We start from the raw sequence: 24079 nt of genomic DNA on the forward strand, positions 1-24079 counted from the left end.
CTTTTCTTTCAAATTCTGGCATGGTTTGACATTTCGCTTTACTGTAAATGGAAGATAATGAAAGAGAAGGTGGAATGGTCACTGTGTTCTCTGTTGGGCTGTTTTTGAAGCATTGTTTGACCTTTTTATGTTAGTACCTTCCTGTGACAGTGTAAGCTCTTAGGCTTGATTGTGATGAAAGTGTAGTCACAATGTTGGAAGATGGAAGACCTGAATTTTTCACTCCGGCCATACAGAAACATAAAACTACACATGTAATACATCATATACAGTTTTTACATATTGAATAACAGTATTTTAATGTGTTGTGCTAAAGGTATTGCTGATTCAGTGAAAATCATAAAAAAACAGTCATTTTAGAGCTATGTATATTACTGGGATTGATGAAGACATGCCAGTTTCCATTGCAATTCATACAATTTGAATTGCACATTGCTTATGAAAGAAAATACATTAGATATGTCGGAATGTTTTAAAATACATTCTAGGTGTATTAGGATATTTTTTATAAACTATTTTTTATGTAGTCACCTGCATTTCTGGAATTTTTGCTATCAGGTAGTCTTGATTCTACCACTAACAAGCGGAGTGATTTTGGACAAGTCACATCCGTAAACTGCAGTTAACAATTGAGTCATTGGTCCCCAAGAGCGGTAGGAAATAACCAAGAGGATAGAAATGAGCTATTTTATACATATCTATAAACATTATCCCAATACGGTTCCACACAATCTAATTGGCTTTTGGAAATACTCCAGATGAATTCTTGAGGAAACCTTGGCAGTAACTTGATGAAGGAAATCTCTTCTTGGTCCCTCAGAGACTTCAGTCAGTCTATGTCTGTCTATCATTAGTTAGCAAAGCCTTTTCCAGTGATTCCTCATCAGATTGCATGTTCTATGAGGGCAACTAACAAACTCTAAGCAGTTCAATACTAGAGAAAACAGATAACAACTCTGCGACTATTTGTCTTTCAGCAATGAAATAAACAACTTACTCTTGCTCCCTTCTCGGGCAAGCATTGGCAGCCCCCACTGCAGTCTTGGCCCCCGCATGGCCCTCCATGGAAATTCTTCTCACCCTATTACAATCAAGAAACAGACAGACAAAAAACAATCAACAGTCAGTAAAATGTGTGAGCCAAGAAGCAGCACTGTGCCAGAGAATCTAGCACTTGGCCACCTTCTTCCTAATCAACAATTTATAGTAGCTTAATGGTCTCATCTGATAGTGTCATGAGTGAAAGGAAAGAAAGACTCCAAAACCAGCATTGTTTTAGGTCATGTCTATACCTCACCAAATAGCCAAATGGACAGCTGGCCTTCACACATTTCATTTAGTTATCCATCATTCGTAGAAATTTTAGCCACAAAATATAAGATTTTTTTTACATATGGCTAAATATAGATCTTAGATGTTTCACTGTGAAAATAGGCGTAAAACGCCTTAGGCATTTGAACTCATTAATAAAGTAGTAGTTGTAGCAGAAAACATGAGAGAGTTCAAGTGCCAGAAAAGCAGTGACAAATGAACATGGCCACCCTGTACTCTAATCTCCAAATTGTCCTCCTTTGGATTAAATATCTAGCATATTAATCAAACTCCATAGCGGACACTTTTGTACTCAGAAGTCAGTTACAAATTCATATACAGTATCCACCCAACTTTATTTTCCCTCCAACTTCACTTTTTTTCTATTTTGCTTTATCGTTATGATGACGACAACAATGACAGTGATGATTATGATTATCATTGTGATTATGATGTGATGATGAAAATTGTGGTAATTAGTTGAATTTCTACCAGGTGCTCACACAGTCTGATGTGTATTGACCCTCTCCAACCTTGGTTCATTCAGTTTCAATCTAATAGGTGTGGGTTCATCCTAGTCTATAAAAACATCAATTCTGATCCTGCCTCAGGGCCTCTGCCCTAGCTATTACTTCTTCCTGGAATGTTCTTTCTCTAGTTGTTTATTACTGATCTATTTCCATCATTCAGATTTCAGTTCTATTGACCATTCCTAGTCAGGCCATTTCTAACCACAGAGCATAAACTACACCTTATTTGTTTCAATCTCATCATTCTATTGCCTTTCCTTCATTAGATAGTCTATCTTCCAGGTTATACAATGCACTTAAGCAGTGACCTTCTCTCTCTTAGTCAAAGCTGTAACCCTAACACTTAAAACAATGGGTGGTATGCCAAGAATGTTTCATGACTATTGGAATGAAACTAAAATTTGAATCCTGGTCTGACTAATGTTTTGACCTTAACCCCTACGGTCTTCATATATTATAAGTCTTTTATTTACCTCAAAAAAAAAAAAAGGCCTCAAAAAATGAGGGAAACTTCCATTTTGACCCTAACCACCTTTCAGGGAAAAAAGCATAACATAAATTCTAATATCTGTAAAAGAACTTTATCTTTAGGATGGATTTAAAATCATCCAACTTTGTTTTGTTTAACATGGACTGTTCTTTATTTTTTCCCAAAGAGAAAGGTGTATTTATGAGTCTGCCTCACACTTAATCATTCTTGCCTTTGTGCACTGTGTGCCTTTTCCTAATTTCCAGGGAGTGCTGTGAATTTCTCAACTGGTCTCTTATCTCTTTAGACATTCCCACAACTCTTTATCACCACAACACCTCAGTAATACGGTAGTGATGGCAGAGTTTTGACAAAATATTGCTATTTTAGATTCCAAACACTTTCCTGATATGAGATATTTTATCTCTTTATATGCCTTTGACATGGTAAGTGCTATTGTACACCTTGTAGTTTGCCCTCCATTTTATGGTATATAGGACAGACAGGTTTTTATAAGGTTGATATCAAGAGGTGCTCTGGGAGGAAGAGCCTGGGGGTTTGTATAGAATAGAGAACAAAGAGGGTAGCATTGAATTTAACCTTCATCTACACTGTAAGCTTATCTAATATTGTAAACTATATTTCATGGGATTATGGGCAATGCGTATTTGCTTTTCGAAACATTTTTTGTATTTTGTAAGAAGTCTTCAATGAACATGTAAAGTTAATAAGAAGAGAAAAAGAACACATATCCTTATATCATAGAAGCCATCCCCTTCAAGTAGGAAACTCAATAGGTGATATCAGTGAATGGCATCTATTTGGAACTATGGCCTACTTCTAAACAGTGTCTGTTTGGGTGTCCCATAAAACTAATCTATCAGCAAACAAAAAACAGGAGTGCAGAAGAAAATAATTGGTAGAGTATAGACCCTAAGTTTCCATATCCTAACATGGTATAAGGAAGTTAAAAATAAGGGGGCTGCATATGACAGGGGTGGAAATCCCAATAATGGGAGCTGAGTAAAGAAACAATAAGGAGCAGAAGCTATGATTTCTCAGTAACTTGCCAGAACAAGGAAGTAAAAACAGCCAGCTAACAGACAGGAAGCCATCACTGTCCTCTGTTACTGAAGAAAGTAACCAGAGAAGCCCCACTGGCTAAAAGGCAATTTCCTATAATGCCAGACCTGGCAGTTTCCCCAGGAGTCTTCAATTACAGTGAGGTGGGAGGGGTTAGAAGTGGCTTCCAGGGAACATAACAAGACTTGGCCATGAGGAGAACTCTGCCCTGTTCTGGCTTGTCTGGGGACACTTCAACCCTTCCTCAGCCAGGCCACATCACTATTGCTATTGTTACCTTGGAAAATTCTCCCCTTTCTCTCAAGATTCACTCTTCCTTGTATTCACAGAAAATGAATACTGGAGAGGCCTTGGGAGGTCATTTACTACTGAGGTGTTTCGCTCTATCAGGTCAGCACATCATTTTATTGTAATCATGTATTATTTTCCATGGCTATCCTGATAAAGAAATTCATAGGAACAAGCTATCATTAATAAATAACAATTTAAAATGCACATATTTGTTAATTGTACTGCAACTAAAAATTGAATGGAAAATAATTTTTAATGACATAATATGTTTTTCAATATGTAACAGCTCATGTATGTCTATATTAGGTGAAACAAAATCAGAAGTTAACAGCTCTATACAGAATCATCCTGCAAATGACAGCCTGCTCACACAGAACAAAATGATACTGAATTGCGGTATTGGTGACCCAAGTACCAGGAACATTGTTGCTATTACTGCAGTGATTCTCTGAAATGGAAAGTAATTCATGGCAAGGTTCTGGGAAAAAAGCACAATTTTCCCTTTACTTATAAGGTAGTTTCAATCATAACAATACAACTATGAAAAAGTTCATTTAATACATAAAATGTGGCTATGTTCTAAACTCGTATTTTCATTTTTGTGGATGTCCAGAAGTTCTAGGTGTGGTGGGATATAGGATAAATTTTTGTAGTCTGTAGAACAGCTCAAACTATGAACCACTAGCTAACAAGTGTTCCCCTTGGACATTTTGAAGACAAAAAATGGCCTCACAATCTCCAAAGGATAACCTGAGGGTGAGGTACTTCCATGTAGAACCATTAGTTTAACCCAAATCATCCATTTTGCAGGTTATAGGACTGAAAGAAATGACTTTGCCTGGGTCACACTGCCAATGAGTTGACTTAGCACTTCTGACTTCCAGCCACATTTTTTCCATTAGTTCTTACCTCTCAAAGCTAATTTGAAGTCTCGTTTTCTTTTTTCCATAGCCACTGCAGTTCAGTAAAAGCTACAGCTCTCATTAAATGTTCTATACACTGTGCAAGGGTCACATGTTGCTATGCGACCATCCTATAATGTTGCATGGCTGGAATCTTGTTTCCTTATCAACACAGTAATGTCTACAAAGGAGAAAGTCAGTCTGGTTTACTTATTTGTATATCCCCATGATGTTGGAGTACAAATCTATGCTGTTGCTATTTCTTGAGGCATTATACTTTAGTTAGGAGTGTAAGAATTCTGGAGTTCATCTGTTTAGGGCTACATTGCAGCTCTACTATTTCCAAGTGGCGTGAACTTAGGCAAGTGACTTTAGCTGTCTGACACTCAATTCTATCATTTTTAATAAGAGGATTGCAGCAGTGTAGGGTAGGACTGGAGGATTTAACAAGATAAGACATGCAAAGCACTGGAACTCTCATAGTAAGCACAAAATGTCATTATTATTATCGTTATCATTGTTATTATTTTAACATTAGCAAGCCAGACCACTCATTATTTGCACAACATTCTGGTCACTCTTCAGAGCTGAGTATAAAATAGTGTGTGCTGGCATGGCCAGTATGTAGTTTATAATTATTTATAGCCAATGTCCACTGTGCTTGATTTGTTGTCTGTATATAACTGAAAGTCAGATGATTTTGTTATCTATCTCACATCTCCTTTTGCTGATGCTGATTCCTGTATCTAAACTATACCCCTCCTCTTCTTTCTCATTTAGCATGAATAAAACTTACATTCATTCCCCAAAATCAACTCAAAAACTATTTTGATGGTGAATATGCTCAAAAATTCTTCTACATTTTCAGCCATTTCAAGCAGAAGTTTTTATTCCTTTCTTTTTGTTGATGGTGTTTTGCCATATTTTATTGAATTTATTCGGTTCTTTCACAACATTTGGATCAGAAGGATTTGTTATCTTGGAATACTTGAATGAAGTGAATAAAGGGCTAGATAAATCATAAGATTAGAGAGGAGGCATGGGCCAAATCACTTAAGAGTTAACATATCTGGCATTGGGTCAGGGGCAGACCAGGCTGAATCAGTTCATGTCATACACTGGTAAATCCGAACACCAGAACAGAGTGTGGGTCGAGCCGGGGCTGGTTGCGACAAAACCAGTGCACACTATGGAACGCTAGGGTGAGGTTGTCTATACTGGATTTGACTGCAGCACCCAACCAGCACGTGTGAGATCCAGGAAGGGAGGGGCAGAGCCAGCGGGGGGATTAAGGGGCTGGTCCCCTCGCCAGACAGCTACTCCCACTGGAGAGCTTGGGCTGGTATGGGGACAGACAAGACTAAGCAAGGCTGCAACACCTGTGCGCTGCACGTGGACTAGATGAGGGAAAAGCCAGGCTAGGTGGATTATTCCTGCTGGTGCAAGCATAAATTAGAGTGGGTGAGGGATGTTTGGGCTTAGCCACAGCATCAACTGGCAGAAGCTGGCACTGGGGACTAATTCTGTCAAGTCAAATCACAGAACCACCCAAAGAGTGCATAAACCGGGACTGAGAGAGACCTGGGAGGGAAAATAGTGGGTTCCCCCCTCTTGGGTCACTACTCCTGCAGGAGGGCATGAAAACTTAGACGGAGGCTGGGGTGGCTAGACAGACAGGCACTCAACAACATCCGTGAGGGCTGGAGAGTTGAGTTGGTTAGATGGAACTAAGCTTTAATACCCATTGACAAGTACAAGAGCCAAATAGGATGTGGGACAGACTGGACTAGTCTGCTACACATACTGGCAAACCAGGGTAGGGGGCGGGCCTGGTGGGGGTTATTGTGGGTCACCCCGACTAGGCTGCAGCTCTCACTGGTTGATGCAAGGGCCGAGTATGTGATGGGCAGAACCAGGCTGGACTGCAACACCCATTGGTTCCAGTGGAAATCAGGACTGAAAACAGAACCAACCCAGCAATTGAAACCAACTGATCGTGGTGATGGACTGTGCCGGGCCCTGTGCTTGCTAGAACATACAAGAATCTGGTCTGGGAATACCTCAAAGTTTCTTTGGAGATCTCCCCAATCGAACTGCTGGACTCAGAACCCTAGCCAAGAAAAGACAGAGGACAGAGCAAGTCAATCAACCACCTCAGCTATATGTTGGCAGCGAAATATGGGGCAAATGAAGACGCTATGATGGACTGTGTCAATCAGTGGACGACCTCATCAAGTGAAACTGGCAGCGATTCATAACTGGAGAACTATTAAAATCATTTGAGCAAGGATCTCAGAGCATGCCCCACATCCGGGACTTGGGGTGGGTGGGAAACTGAGTGGGGCTTCTCCGTCAATATCCCCCTTTACCTCATATACATGATGGAAAAAATATGGACATAATACTATTACCCACTTCCCTATACCCCCTGAACCTTTTTTTTTTTTACCATAATTAACTATGTAAAGATTGTCAACAAAAATACAATAAAAAAATAAAGAAAAAATTTAAAAAATAAAAAAGAGTTAACATATCATATAAAAATTTTGCTTTTGGAAATTCTAAGAAGGGTTCTGAACCTAAGCCCATTTATCGATTAAAAAAAAAAAAACATGGATTGCTCTAGCTGCCGTATGAACTGTAGTGAGATAAGGATAAGAGCAGGAAGGCCACCTAGGAGGTTGTTGCAGTCTTCTAACAGAAGAATGCTGGTGGCCAGGAACTGAAGGGCAGTTATAGAGATATCAGAAAGTGAGAATCATTTGATTCATCTGGGATTTGCTGATAGATTGGATGTAGCTGAGAATGACTCCAAGTTTTTTGTCTTCTTCTAGTAAGCAATGGGAAAGATGTAGCCATCATTTATTTAGAGTGAGAAAACTGTTGGAGGAGTTGGCTTGGGGGACAACAGAAATTTTGTTTTTGACATGTCAGACTTCTGAATGGGGAAATGGAGTTAGCTTGCTAAGGAAATCTGGAGTTCAAGGAGGATTGTAGCTTGAGAGGTACACATAGTGCCTTAGGAACAAACTCAAACTTTCTATAGCTTAATAAAAAAACATTCTATTTCTTGCTCATATTACACTTTAATGAGTGACAGGCAATCTTCCTAGTGTCCTTCTTTCAAAGGTGAGTTAAATTTCTAAGTTGCTTTTGTGTAGCAACTCCACTGTCTCAGATGCTAGTACCTTTTTTTGTATTAATTTCCCCTGACTAAATGCCATGCTGTCTAGTGCTCATAATTCCCTTAACAAGTGCCAGATACACTGGCAAGCCATCATCATGAGAAACAGGAGAAAATAGGGCTTGTTTGGTGAGCACCATCTCTGCCACTAATGATATAGAAAGCCACGAGATGAGAGGAGATCACCAATGGAATGAAGATTAGAGAAAATGTTCTGGCAAGGAGCATTGAGACACTTCTTTGTGAGAACATAATGGGGTTCCTGAGAAGGAATATCCAAGAAGACTGACAGAGAAACAACATGGACAAGGTCTTGGAGGGCAAATGAAAGAACAAACAGAAACAAAAATGATTAAAGGAGGAAAGAGTGGTAAAGTGTGTTAAATTGTTGATAAGCCAAGTCAGATGAGACAGGATAATTCACCAGTTGATTTAACAATGTGGTGATCTGGACCAGAGAATTTCGGTGGTTTGGTGGAGATAGAAAGTAATTTCTTGTGTTCAACGGCATGAGAAATTAGGAAATACAGGAATCCAATATAGTCAATTGCATTAAGGACTAAAGGGAAGGGAATGCTTTCTTGTTTTCTTAAGATTGGAAATACTAGGGAACAACACGATAGCCTAGTGGCTGAAGTCCTTGCCTTGAAAGCCCCGGGATCCCATATGGGCACCGGTTCTAACTCCAGCAGCTCCACTTCCCATTCAGCTCCCTGCTTGTGGCCTGGGAAAGCAGTCGAGGACAGCCCAAAGTCATTGGACCCTGCACCCGTGTGGGAGACCTGAAGAAGCTCCTGGCTCCTGGCTTCAGACTGGCTTGGCTCCAGCCATTGCAGCCACTTGGGGAGAGAACCATTGGATGGAAGATCTTCCTCTCTGTCTCTCCTCCTCTCTGTATATCTGCCTTTCCAATAAAAATAAATAAATCTTTAAAAGAAAGATTGGAAACACTGGAACATGTAAGTATTTTGAGGCAAAACATGCTGATGTGGAGGTGGAGGCAGGGATTGCTGGAAAGATGACTGCACTTAGATGAGAAACAATGTTATCTCATTCACAAGTTCATAGCATGCTTCCTGAATAAGAACATAGAAAGTTCATTCACTGTGAGAGGCAGGATGGAAGAATATGTGGATACAAATGCATGTAGCTTGGCTAATATGATAGTGAGAGTGTCCACAAATTCTTGTAATCCTATTTCTTTATTCCCACACAAAACATAAATCAATGCTGTCAGCTGAATCTAAAAGTAGAGAAGATCCTGGAGGCTTGAGGAGAGGGAAGGTGCAAAGCAGTCGGTTTGCAGAGTCAGAAATGAAGGCTCAGCTGTTAGATGGCTTCCTCAGCATCTGAAGCAAAGCATCAGAGCTGGGACGAGAAGCCAGGTTTCCTCACCACATGCCTACTGTGTTTTCTACTGGACATGCTACCATTTAAATCCAGGAATTATCCTAAAACTTACAAGTTAGGAAAAGATGAATGTTAATAGATGCACCTTTCTCTTTTGCACCTTTTTCTATTATCACATTATTTAATTTACATTATCATTTGAACTCTGTGTGCAGTTTCTAGGCAATCTAAACATGATTCTCACAACTGCATTCGAAACAAAGGAAGAACTTTTTAAATATTTGTTTTATTTATTTGAAAGGCAGAGTTAGAGAGACACACAGAGAGAGATTCTCCATCTACTGATTCCCCAAATGGCTACAACAGCCAGGGCTGTGCCAGGCCCAAACTAGTAGCCAGGCATTTCATCCAGGTCTCCCACAGGATGGCAGGGACCCAAGTACTTGGGCCATCTTCTCTTGCTTTCCCAGGCACAAAGCAGGGAGTTGGATCAGAAGAGCAGCTAGGAATAAAACTGATATTTTGATAAGGGAAGCTGGTGCTGTAGGCTAAAGATGAAGGCAAAGATTTCTTAGAAAGAACCCCAGAAATACAGACAATAATAATAAAAAAAATAGATAAATGGGATTGCATTAAGCTACGAAGCTTCTGCACTGCAAAGGAAACACACAACAAAGTGATGAAGTAACCGACAAAATGGTGGAGAAATTACAATCTATGTATCCGATCAAGGATTAATAGCCAGGACCTATACAGTGTTCAAGAAACTCACCACCAACAAAATAATCAATCCAGTTAAAAAAATGGGCAAAGGACACTAAGAGAATTTTTTCAAAGAATGAAACACAAATGAGCATCAGACTCATGAAAAGTGTTCAGGGTCACTAGCCTTCAGGGAAATTCAAATAAAAATCAAAAAGATGTTTCACAGCACCAGCATTGCAATGACTCTCACAAAAAAAAAATAAAAAAATAATAAATGCTTGTGAGGGTGTGGAGCAAAAAAGGTACACTAATACACTGTTGGTGGGGAAACCAGTACCTTAATACACTGATGGCAGGAAAATTATGGAAAACAGTATGGAGACGTCTTGGAATTCTGAAACTAGATCTACCATATGATCCAGCCATCTCACACTTAGGAATTTACCCAGAGGAAACGAAATAAGTATAAACATCGGTATCTATACCCCTTATGTTTACTACAGCAATGTTCACGATAGTTAAGACATGGAATCAACACAGATGTCCATCAGTTGATGATTGGATAAAGAAATTGGATATATATATATATATATATATATATATATATATATGGAATATAAGTATATATATATGGAATTCTACTCAGCTGTATAAAAAATGAAATCCTGAAATCCTCATTTGTAACAAAATTGGTATAGCTAGGTACCATTATGCTTAGGGGAAAAAAGTTTCAAAAAGACAAATATTTTATGTTTTCTCTAATATGTGGTAGTCAATATAGAATACAAACAAGTGTAAGAAGAAAAAAAAAAACCTGCTTGTGATTTGTTACTGTTTTTAGTCCTTATACTCCTATAGAGCAGCAGTTTTTTTGCTTTTTATTTGTTGTACATTATGGTCAGTGGTGCATTAAGTCTGTGATAACATGGTAAACCAAATTATGCTATTGCAAAAATCAAAATAAAAAGGAAGGAAGGAAAGAAAGAGGACTTGGCGAATAGGGAGGGGGAGAAGTATGCACATCTTCCTAGAATTGTATCTATGAAATACATGATGTCTGTTCTCTTTATGTTAATAAAAATTATAGAAAACAATGAAACATAAAAGTCCTCCTGAGTTTTACAGATTTGATGTCATCTGCAAGCTAAGTGACAAAATGAAGACTCAAAGTAGTGTTTCTTTTTTCAGTACACAGCTAAACATATACCAGGGTAAAAATAATACAAGGTGCTGAAGTGTCTTTTATAACCCTCAATGCCTGCTGATGGTCCAAAACTCCAAAGAGGCCTCTTTGGCTGGGTCAGACCCATTCCCAGCGCTATACTGATAATGATGGCTACAATGAACATCTGCTATGTGTTTTGTTAAGTAATTCACTTTTGTTATCTCACCGAGCTGTCTCAATTACAATGTGAGGTAGCCACTATTATCAGATCATATCACAGAAGAGGGGGCTGAGGCTTAGAGTGACGAAATAATTGGTCTTCCCAAGTTCACCAAGCTAGGGAGTTGCACACAGGATCTTAGAACTCTTCCACTAAACCAGTTCCCCTTTGAAATTATCTTAGGTTTCTGAATTTTGTTCTAATAGTCCAGAGAGTTTGGTTTTAATGTGAATAATTCAAAAACAAAAATCCTGTTCATTGAGATGCAAAGATATGTATATAAACCTAGTTTGATCTTGCTTTGTGTTTAATGTGTATTTGCCTTTTAGGAACAGCTCACTATGAGTTTATGAATGAAAACTCTGGGAAGAGAAGAAAATGATCTGTAGGAGTTGGTTCTCTAACAGGTGGGAGTTGTCACCCATATTTTATTTTAGGGAAGAAGCTGACACCAGACATTGCTGAGTAATTTAGGAAGGCCTCTCCCTTCAATGTCTGTCCAATAGTGTTCACACCATGTGAAAACACAGCTGATGGCTAAGGGAGTGGGAGAGGAACAAGTGTGCTGGATTTTACATGAAAAGCCCTGGCCATCCAGACTGAACTAGGACCTGAAGGAATGCAGTACTGTCTAGCTGGAGCTTAAAGTGAATTCACTAAGCAAATGTATAACACACAAATAGAGTAAATGATGCTCATAACATTATTATACTAGATGCATCCCTTTCCCCTTCCAGTAAGAGCTTATTGACTAGCAATGAAAGACCAGCGTCTCATAAGCCTGGTCTCTGGTGGCAGTTAAGGAATAGTTAAGCTTTAAGACTGTAAGAGCCCTGAGAACCAAAGGTCCCATAGTTGTCAGACAATTAGGGTGGCCAGAATCAGCTTAAAATTACATGTTTGAATGTCAGACAAGCAAAAAAATACATTTTTTATGTATTCCCAAATTCATCTAAGAATGTTCCATGTAATGTCTGGGACACTTTTTTTAACTAAAAAATTTGTTGTTTCTCTAAGATTCAGACTTATTTGAGTGTCCTCTATTTTATCTGGAAGCCTTACAAATAGGACAATGGGACATGACAGGTTCAGCTGTGACCTGTGTCAAAAGTAATGGCTAGTAATAGCAGTTAAAATAGAATCTGCAACCTCTGAAAAATTAGGAGGAAACTATGGTGTCTTTGTGTAATTTTGTCACTCTTACAAATTGATGTTGTAATATGCTTCCAAAGTAGGAGTGAGAAATCGAGTTATAACTATCACAGTAGAAAGTGAATTCATCAATTTCTCAACAAATATGCTTTAAAATTTTTACTTATTATTTATTTTCATTTTATTTCAAAGAGGAGGACAGGGAAGGAGAAGGGTGGGAGATGATGGGTAGGGGAGGAGAGGGGAGAGGAGCAGGGAGGGATGGAGGGAAGAGAAAAGGAGAGATTTTCATCTGCTGGTTCACCTGCCAAAGGCCCACAATAGCCAGGGATGGATCTGGCAGAAGCCAGGAAATTGGAAAATCATGAGGTTCTCTCATGTGGGTAATTGAGCCATAATTTGCTGCCTCCCAGGATGCCATCTACAGGAAGCTGGGTAGAAAGTGGAGGACCCAAGACTGGAATCAGGTATGCTGATATACAATGTAGCCAAATATATATATGATTAGTCAAATACATGCCCTCAACAGGTATTTACTGAGTTCCTGTTGTATACCAGGCATTGCCCTAGATACTGGGAAAATGATGAGGGGAAATACAATATGACTTGTATGTAAATGTTCATGGGAGCTTTATTAATGAGAACCTGTAATTGGAAGGAGCACAAATGTCCATCAAAGGGAGAGTGGATAAACAAATTATGGTATATCTGTAAAGTGGGATAGTATCCAACCACATAAACAACCTATTGATAGCAAGGCCAGAAGTAAAAAAGCATGTTTACCATGAATTTCCATATGTGAAGGTCTAGGAAATGCAAAACAAATATAGGCCAGTAGAAATCAAACAATGGTTACTTATGCAGGGGTCGGTGGGGTGAGGCTGATTGGGGGTGTAAGGATACCTTCTCAGATGATGAATACATTCTGTATTTCATTTATGACAATGTTCATTAACATACACAAAACTCACCAAGCACTACATTTTTAAAATTTTAATTTTTTTGTGAATTATAACTTAGTGAAAACAACACATAAAACCCTTGCTATCATGGAGCTTACTTTCACATTTGGGAAACACACAAATGTGTGAAGAAGAATTGTGATGAGTATAATGGAGAGATAAATGATGCTATGAAAGCTTATAATTGTAAGTCATCAACACATCAGTATTATTCTTGAATTCAATGAATATTTATTCTATACTTATTCTGCTTTAGACCCTGGACTATGCCCTGTGAATAACTAGTTAAATTAAATAGATTTGGTTGCCTGATGTTATGAAGTTTATATTCTTTCAGGGTAAATAGATACTATGAAAGTAAATAACAGTGTTTTAACTCTGATTGTGCTATATGAGAAAAAGGGGGCAAATGGAAAGATACTAGAATACGTGGCATGCATATTTATCATTGTTGCTGGGGGTCAGAGAAGCATTCTCTAGGAAAAATGTGGTTTAAATTGAGGTCTGAAAAAATGAGGAAGCATCAATTAAGATGAGGGATACATGTAAGGCAGAGAATCTGTGAGGAGTGACTCGAACATTGGCTCTCCAAATTGATAAAACCCCTACCATTTTAATCTTGTGCCATTTTAAATATCTGCTTCCCTTAGGTCTCTATTTCCTTAAGGGTAGCTTCTGTATGTTTCATGCCCTTTAGCTTCAAATTTTGTTCTCTACCAATGCGCTATAACCTCATGGCCCTATCCACAAATCCTTCCCGGCCCCGTATTCCCAATACCTGCCCCTTGCCATAAAAGCACGTTCCTGCATGCCCACAGTCTCTCTCTACTCTCTGCTTTCTCTCCCTTCCCGGGATCATCTTGCTCTGTGCCAAATAAAGACCTCCTGTGTGAGTTGCTGTGTCTGGCATCTTGGGTTGTGGCAAAAATTCGTAACAGAATCTTTTTAACAGACAGACCTATATATACTCATGTCCTATGATGAGAAAGGGTGTCACATACAGGGGAAGATAAAAGTCAAAGTGGCTAAATAAGAAAGTAAAGGGGATAAAACATAAGATGATGTGGTACAGGCAGGCAAGGACTGGCTCATGCTGAGTCCCCTATGCCATGTTAGGGAAGTTGGGTTTTTATCCTGGAACAATAAGAAGTCATTGGATGTCTTTAAGCATGGAGTAGAATCACCAGATTAAAGTTTAGGAAAATTTTCCTAGTGATAGTATGAATAATGGCTAGAAGGAGGTGGTAGTGAAGTGGGGAGAGCAATTAGGAGAATGATGCAGGGGTTCATGAGAGAGAACTCAGTGGCCTGAACAAGGGTTATGGCAGTCAGATGGGGAGAAGTGAATGGACCCAAGAAATATTTAAATAGAGGAGGTGTAACCAGAGACCGGAACAGACCCATAGGCATCTTACATCAAAGTCACTTCATTGATTTGAGGACAAACTTTAAGTTATACTGACCTGTGCATGAAGGCACTACAGAAAGAAGATAAATTAGAAAACACATTACTAGGCATCAAGGACCTAAGGAGATTAAATACAGTCAAAAGAAGAATGTGAGAAATATGTTCGGAGAAGGTAAAGCGATATCTTTATAAAGTTTGATATGGTGATGTATGTTTTCTCTCAGGAACCTTTGATGACTGCTCATTAATTGCAAAGTTAAAACCTAAGTATGACAGTTAAGGAACTTTCCCATCACAGGACACTTAACTCTCACCTCCAATTTCCTAGGCACGGGGGAAGATGTCTACTTATTGGTATTTCATTTTTCTGGAATATTTTTTACATTGCATTCATTTCTCTGGAAATTTGAATTTTTTGTCTTTTGAAACAAATTTGTTGAGATATAATTCAAAATTCATACAATTGACACTTCCTTTCTTCATTGTCACTTTCCTTCTTCTCTACCAATAACACCTTTAATATTCCATGATAGTATTTGCTCTGTACTCAAAGAGCCTTCCTTTCTGGCTACTTCAGAGAAATTGTGATGATTGTTTACCAATGTAAGTATAATATTATTTCAGCTAACTAGGTTAGGCCTTATTTCCTTACCTGCACATGATGTGGTGAGCCTGCATGTCATGTTCTATATTCTGTGGGCCTCCTCTTGCTACAACTTTAGGTACATGGTGAGTGTCATAGGTGTCATGGCTTGGCCCTGAGGCTCATTGCTCATTTATATTATGGTGCCTTCGAGAAAATCATTCCCACTTGAAAGTGAAATCTTTTGGTGCTTCTAGTTGGGAGCCTAAGTTAGGATGGGAGACTTGAGTAGCTCTCCAAAGCTTTTAAAAATAATTTTCAGGAGTAGAACATGTTAGGAATCTAAGAGAGAGTCCACAACCTGTTGTGAATATTCTAATAGACTAGATTCTCTGTTATCAATTGCAAATGGTCAAAGTCACTGTCATTTCTGTCTTTTGCATTTGAGGGAGGGATTCTCACAAACATCCATTTGAGACAAATGGAAAGTCTATGTGTAGGTCACCAGCAATGGCAACACACGAGAAACAGAATGCGAGAAAAATGCAGGTCTTTCCCATACAGATAATATTCAGTTTAAGAGCTCATGACATAGTCTTTAAGGCCTGTAAGTGCCAATAAAATTACAGATTTGTCACTTTTCTCAGAGATAAGGAAAAATGAATTAGGGAGGAGACCTTGCATCAGGCAAATGGAATGGTTTGTAGCAAATACATCCCTGGTGGCTAGGAGGAAAACTGAAATGGAAACAAATCTCACACAGCGCAAAATTCAATGAACAGCAGACCAGGACACCTATCTTCATTTGCCAAGAATAATATTCTTCTTTTACCTAGTTTTACAGTTGCGATTTTAAGCAGTAAATTCTTTTGGAAATTAATTTTCTTTTTGCTAGTAGCACGAGCAAGGTGAACCATCTTTTCATATTTTCCTGGTTTCTAAAATTAGAATAGAAATTTCGATTTCATTATGATATGCAAAAAATAGAAAGCAGCCAAGAAGCCTATTTGTTGATGGGCAGGGACTTTAAAAGGATCACAAGAGAAAATGAATTCTTACATGCCATAAACAAAGGTTAACCTCCAGTTCAAATTTGTTCAGAAAGATTTATTTCTCTGAAAGGCAAAGTGACAGAAACAGAAGGAGAGAGACTTCCCATTTGCTGACTCCTGCCCTAATGTCCACAACAGTGAGGTCTGAACCAGGCTGGAGCCAAGAACCAGGAGGTCTTTGGAGATCTCCCATGTAGGTGTATGGCCCCAAGTATCTGGGCCGTTATCTGCTATATTCTTAGGCACATTAGCATTGAATTAGATTGGAAGCAAAGCATCTGGAACTCAAACTGGTGCTCCAATATGGCATGTCATTGTCTCACATGGTGGTCACTTGGGGAGTGAACTAGTGAATGGAAGATCTTTCTGTCTTTCCTCCTTTCTGTAAATCTGGCTTTCCAAATTAATAAATCTTTTTAAAAAGGGAGAAAAATCTTCTGTGAAGACCTTGGCTATACCTTTGCCAATGCCTATGTGAGAAAGTATTAAATTTCACTAAAGAAGAAACAGACAATCCAAGTGAGTAGTCTTTTACCTATTAAAAATGGAATTTGTAGTTAAAATCTTCCCCATAAAAGAAAAATACTTGGCCAAATGACATTATTAGTGATTATACTAATCTTATGCAAATTAATTCAGAAAACTGAAGATGAGGAATCACTTCCTAACTCGTTCTGTGAATCTAGCATTACTATCACAGATCAACATTTTTTAAGAATATAGGTTAGATACCACATGTTTGCCTTAATTTAAGATGAAATGATGTCAATCTAGACAATAGTACCTGTAAATAACAATATTATTACAAACTCAAACAGCCTGTATCACATGTAATAAGCTATTGTGATGTAACCAATGAACCAGCAATCAATGAGAGTCAGATTGCCTGTAATCTACATCAAAGAACTGAAAAGCCTGATATGCTTTTAATACCCTATGTTATTCCGTAATGGGTCAGGAGAGCACAGAAATCTTCTACCTTCTTAGAGTGTGTGAGGAAGATGTTAAGTATAACCTATCAAGCTTGTAACAAGTAACTTACAGCAAACTCGAATCTGCATTAGACATTAGCAAAAATTGTAGACATACAGTGGGATCCAAAGCGATCCTGACAGCCTCTTAACAGGAGGTCATATACACAGAGCAGGAGGGGACCCCCAGAGTGGAGCAGGAGGACAGGAGGAGGCTTGTATCCCAACCATGGAGACTCCTGGATCCTCACCAAAGACCATCAGTATGGGCACCAAGGATTGTATCCCAACTGCCAAGGAGATCACAGGGAATTGGAGTGCCCTAGTAGGCAGAGAACTATGAGGTCAACCATTCCCTATTGGATCTCCCTCATGGGATGGAAGAAGCCCAGATCCTTCTTCACAGGATCTAATGTCATCAGAACAACAGCCAGGAGCCCTGAGTGGTCCTCAGAAACAGAAGAACAGTAAACTTCCTTTGGGACTCGGGAGAGGAGCTTTCTCTGATCCTAACTCAGTTCCAACTTTGGCTCCCCTCCCTCTCTTGCAATGACCATCATGGTTGCTCTGGAATCCTCCCCCCCCCAAAAAATTAGATCAGATAAGCAGAGACCAATAAGGAAATCTTAAAACAGACAGGATACAGTCAGGTTGGACTCCCATATACCTAACTAGGTAGGACACAAAGATTAATTACTCACTAAGGTACTGAAGATTTCTCTGCACACCCCTCCTAAAACTGTCCTGCAACTCAATTGTTAACATATGGCTTGTCTGAGGTATAAGCCTGTTTGGACTATCCTAAATTTCATGTAGTTCAATAGAAATCACGCTTGACTACTTTAAGCTGCTAAATATATAAATGAAAATAGACACTAGACAGCTGAATAGTACTATATAACTATTTTAAGGTGTATAGCAGCCGGTTGTATATAAACTAAAATTGAAATGTCAATGAAGTTCAAGTCACAGGATGTGGTTAAGGACTTGCATTTTCTGACATACTGGTTACTCAATACCATGTCAATTAACTTCATGATGTTGTAAATTGTTGCTGAATTGTGTCGGGGCTTTTTATTGGATAGGATGATATTCTGCCAGCCCTACTTTCAGACCAGGGATGGTTTCCCAATGAAACTTGAATTTATCTGGACAATATGATGCTGGACTCCCTGCATGGTCCATGCCTGCAATGAAGGAATCTGACTGGTTATGATCTGTACTAATGTAATAATGTGGAGTAATTCAATGTGGGGGAGGGTTTGGGAAGGGGTTGGGGGAACCCAATAGCCTATGAAGCTGTGTCATAAAATGAAATAAATATAGTTAAAAAAAGAAAAGAACAAAGATTAATATAGCTATAAAAACTTATGAACCTGAATGTATATAGTGTCTATTATATATATATATATATATATATATATATATATATAGGTATATTGATATATGGATGGTATAATACTATGTATGATATATATATATACACACATGCATAGTGTGTATATATATGTGTGTAATTTCTGAAGTATATAAAAGCAATATATGTTGAATTAACATCACAAAGCAATCTATATAATTCACCAAACTAGAAGACTGAAAAGGAAAACAAATATTGTTTCAATAAATGTAAAAGGAAGAATTTTTTAAAAATCCAAAAGCTTGCCAAAAGCTCAAAACAAACTAGGAATAAAAGGTGACCTTTTAAATTTTTAAAGAGGAATGTGGGGAAAAATCCCTTCAGGTACCATTATACCCAAAGGCAAAAATCCAAATGCTTTCCAGGATAATATTTGGAGCAAGTGAAAGATTGTTCCACATTCACTTCTATCTCACACTGCATTAGGGGTTCTGGACAGTGTAAAAGTATAGGGGGAGGGGAGGAATGTGATGGGAAGAATACAGAACTGAAAGGAAGAGGTAAAACTGTATTCACAGATGACATCTTTGCACAAAGCAGTGGATAATTTGAAAAAAAAAACATTGAAACTAATAACTAATGCTAGATGATACAAGACCAATCTACAAAAATCAATGAAATTTGTACATACTGGCAACAAACATTTGGAAGTTGAAATGAAAACTATCATTAAGAAAGCATCAAATACATGAAACTGGAATAAATGTGATATAAAATATGAAGTACCTGTACACTAAATATGTATCAAGAAAAATCAGATTAAATAAATGGAAATATATTGTTAGGACTACGGGAGATGTGGTTGTCTTCTTGGAACTATACTTATGGAATTTATGAAATCTGTTCTCTTTATATTGATAAAAAATTTAAAACAGCTACAGATTTTTCCCCAACTTACTACCAGACTCAATGTACTTTTTAAAAAAATATGAAAAATACATAGGCAAAAACCTTGCAAAGAGGAAAAATAAAGCTTTAAGACTTATAAGACTTACACCCCAGGAGTGGTTTCTTGAGGGACTAACCAAGTAGCCAGCTCAAACTCCAGGCACAGGGAAAATCACACTATATGTGGTCCAACCTTGGAGTGTATGTATTGGGACTGGAGTATAAACTAATGCCTGTGCAGTGGTCAGCATGCCCAGATGCTCACAGGGACATGACAGCCTGCTCCTCTATTCCAGGAGAGGCCATCAAGTGCCTCGTTAGAACAGGTTGGACCACTGTCCTGGCCAAGCTTTGCAACATGTATCTGGGCCCTGTGTAAGGCGTGGCCCCTCCCCTTACCATTTGTTCTACCTTTCTCCATGTTTCCGCCCTCCTCGCCCTGATCAGAAAACTGCATGGGCATACATTTTGTTAATTAATTAATTAATTAATTAATTAATATATATTTATTTATTTTATTGGAAAGGAGGAGAGTCACAAAGATACTTTATCTGCTGGTTCACTTCACAAGTGGCTTCAGTGACTGGAACTGAGTTGATCCGAAGCCAAGAGCCAGGAGCTTCTTCAGGGTCTCCCACATAAGCGTAGGGTCCCATGTCTGTGGGCCATCCTCTACTGCTTTCTCAGACCATAAACAGGGAGTTGGATGGGAACTGGAACAGCCAGGATAACAGCCGATCCCATATGCGATACAAGTGCTTGGAAGGTGAGGATTTAGCCATTGAACCATGGCGCCAGGCCCAAAAATAAAATAAAAAAATTAAGAAAACGTATAGGACTTGACTTCAAAACTGACTATAGATTTACAGCAATTAACACAGTGTGGTATAGGTATACAAATAGATACATATATCAAAAGAACAGACAGTGCAGTTGAGATACATATGGTGAATTAATTTTTGACAAGGCTGCAAGAAATTAATTCAGTAGAGAAAAGCTAGTCTTTAACAAATGGTGTTGTAATAGCAGCCCAAATGAAATATAAACAATTAACTTTGTTTTGCATCTCTTGACTATCCAAAACTTCATTCAAAATGGAATGCGATTGAAAAGAGCAAAACTTACTGGAAAATTTTCCAGTTGTGAAAATATGCAATCTTAGGCAAAAAAATTTCTTGGGTATAATACTTAAAACTGGTATATAAAAGGAAAAAAAAATAATTGGACATCACCCAAACTAAAAAGTTCTTATTTTCTAAAGATATTCTTAAGAAAATGCAAAAATAAGCCCAGACTGACAGAAAATATTTGACAATCACATATCTTAAAAGGAACGACTGATACAAGCAACATCATGAATGAATATCACAATAATTGCAGTGGGTAAAAGAAACGAGTCCAAAATAGACAAACAACTAAATAAATGAAAAGCACACAAGGAGACCAAGGAGGGTGGATGGTGCAGCAAAGTTTCTGCTGAGGACTCCAGCAATCTGTATCACAGTGCCAAGGTTTGAGTCTGGCCTTTATTCCCAACTCCCTCTTCCTGTTTATGCACACCTTAAGCAAGTGGTAGATCCCAGCTTCAGGCTTCAGCTTGGCTCAGCGCTGGTTGACACAGGCATTGGAGGAGAACCAGCTAATGAAAGATACTTGTCTGTCTGTCTCTTCAGCTCTGAGTCTGCATTTCTTTCTTTCTTTTTTAATTTTGTGATGCAGTTCCATAGGATCTGGGATTTCCTCTTCCCCCTCTCCAATTCCCCTCCTGCCAATTATTTCACCAATATTATTACAAAAGTATAGTCCTTCAAAAACAGTCTTAGGTCTATCATTCTGCTACTTAAGGGTGGTCTCACATTGTAAGCATGAACCGTTAAATGAAAATAAAAATATACTTAAAGCATACATATTGCATATTTCTATTTACACAGAGTCCCAGAAAAAAAGGTTACTTATAGTCACAGAGAGCAGATTTGTTATGGGCAAAGAATGAGGGTGGTAGAGGAGTGTAAGAGAAATGATGGACATGTTCATTATCTTGACTGTGGTGATAAATCACCCTGCCTAAACTCAAATGACACAATTTATCTTTTTACAAATTCATTTATTTGAAAGCCAGAATTATGTAGATATAGGAGGACAAAGAGAGAGAGACAGACAGACACATAGTGCATGAAAGAAAATCTCTCATTTATTGAATCTGTTGATCCTCTCCTCAGTGTTTGTAATAGCCAGGCTGGGCCAGGCTGAAGTTAGGAGCCTGGAACTCTATCTGGGAGTCCCACATTTGTGCAGAGTCCCAAGCACTTAGTCCACCCTCACTGCTTCCCAGGCAAATTAACAGGGAGGTGGGCCAGAAATGAAGAATCCATGAATGAATTGGCACTCATACAGGATGCCAGCATTGGAGGCTTAATGTACTGTGCCACAAAGTTGTCTCCCAAATGTATACTTAAACTATATGAAATTTACTGCAAGGAAATTATACTTCACTAACACTGTTTTAAGAAACACTAAATAAATAACTGAGGACATCCCAAGAGACACAAAAACCAATCTGAATAGGTGCCGAACAACCAAACAAGTAATGATTTGAACATCAGTCATGGTAACTTCAAGGAATGAAAATGTTTAAAATCTTTAAAATCTTGTGAGTTCATAACGGTACTCTCTGCCTGACCAAAACAGACATATACGCAAAGCCACCCATTGGCTACCTTTGAAGGATGATAGAAAATGAATAATTACTTTTTTAAATTGCTTAGAAAAGGAACATAGCATTTATCCTGCCTTTGCTAAATGAAATACAGCTCATGGTAACCATAAAAATTAATGAAGAGATGTTTCTCCTAAATGAACTATTCAAGTATGCACAGGAAAAGACCAAATTTTAGAATCACCATTTGCAACCTCCAATGAAATAATGGGTTGTGGAGATAAATACCAACAGCTGCTAACATTACAGAAAGAGGGACAAACAAACATTATAGGAATCGTGTAAATAAATAATGATGGAAAAATAAAATGGTCCTGATGAAGTAGTCTTATGGGGGAGTGGCATGGGAAGAGAAATGGAAAGCGATCAAGTCTCTAAATCTAACTGCAATTACTTTATACTAAATGTAGGGGAAAGGCAAGCCACCAATCCCAGTTTCCTCAAATGATTTCACAGGCAAAAAGAAAAATTCAAGGGACAATGCAAATTAAAATGATTTAAGAAACTTATCCAATTGTAGTTTGGGGAACAGGCTGGACCTTTGATTATACTGAAGAATTATTGTCAGTTTTGCTTGTGGTGTGATCATTGTATTTTGGATGTTTTCATAACTCACTTAAAAAATATTTTTCATGACACATTTCCTTAGGCTCAGAGATTTCTCCTTCCACCCTCCTCTTTCCCTCTCTCCCAACTGTTTAACCCTATATTATCGTAATAGGATATTCCTTTAACAACCATTACAAGTCCATCATTTTTCAATTTAAGTATGTTATGACATTGTAAGTACAATGATGGAAAGTCCAACATCCCAGTCATTATAATAGTTCCAGTGGGTGTCCATATTTTTTTTGAGTAGAGATACATACTGCAATGTATCTTCACTTCATGATATATTTGCCTCTGTTACACAGTTCCTCTAGATAAATACATGTATTTACGTTTACCTATACATACATATATATTAACTAGTGTTTGATCAAATGTTTAGGCACCATAGTCTAGCCATAGTGTAAACATGAATCTATGTACCACAGTAGTAAACACATATTTTTAATCTAAAAATATTATTTATTCACTTGTGTTTTTTTTGCTATTTGAATAACAGAGCAGGAGGAAGATTAAGACTGGGAGAAACATAGAAACTAAAACCAAGACATCTTCCATCCATTGCTTCCTCCCAAATGACTGCAAGCGCTAGGGCTGGAGCAGGTTGAAGCCAGAAGCCACTGAATTCATCTAGGTCTCTGACATGAGTGGTAAGGACTCAAGCAATTGGGCCACCTTCCATTACTCCTACACTGACAAGCAGCTAGTTTAGAAGCAGATCCAGAATTTGAACCCAGGCACTGTGATATAAGATGAAGGTATCCCAAATGGCAGCTTAATGCACTGTGCCACAAGGTTAGTCCCTTATACCGCTTACATGCTAAAAGTAAAAATTGGGGTAACAGGGAGGGTTGGAGGGAAAAATCTTTGAGCTACAGAACTGCATTTCTCTCTCTCTCTCTCTCTCTCTCTCTCTCTCTCTCTCTCTCTCACACACACACACACACACACACACATTACATTGGGCCCAGTGTGATAGCCTAGTGACTAAAGCCCTCGCCTTGCACATGCTAGGATCCCATATGAGTGCCGGTTAATTCCAGCAGCCCACTTCCCATTCAGCTCCCTGCTTGTGGCCTGGGAAAACATTAGAGGACAGCCCAAGGCCTTG

The 24079-nt window shown here is 38.4% G+C and overlaps 1 protein-coding gene across 1 annotated transcript in view; it reads right to left on the reverse strand.

Annotated features, from left to right (window-relative positions):
• Positions 1-24079, reverse strand: part of COL4A6 (collagen type IV alpha 6 chain) — a 323388-nt gene that overhangs the window by 180580 nt on the left and 118729 nt on the right. The window contains exon 3 of the mRNA XM_058658671.1: positions 998-1081. Within this exon, the coding sequence (XP_058514654.1) occupies positions 998-1081 (84 nt within the window). The remainder of the gene's footprint in view (positions 1-997; positions 1082-24079) is intronic.

The sequence above is a fragment of the Ochotona princeps genome, chromosome X (assembly GCF_030435755.1).
Source record: "Ochotona princeps isolate mOchPri1 chromosome X, mOchPri1.hap1, whole genome shotgun sequence".
In the NCBI taxonomy this organism is placed as follows: Eukaryota; Metazoa; Chordata; class Mammalia; order Lagomorpha; family Ochotonidae; genus Ochotona; species Ochotona princeps.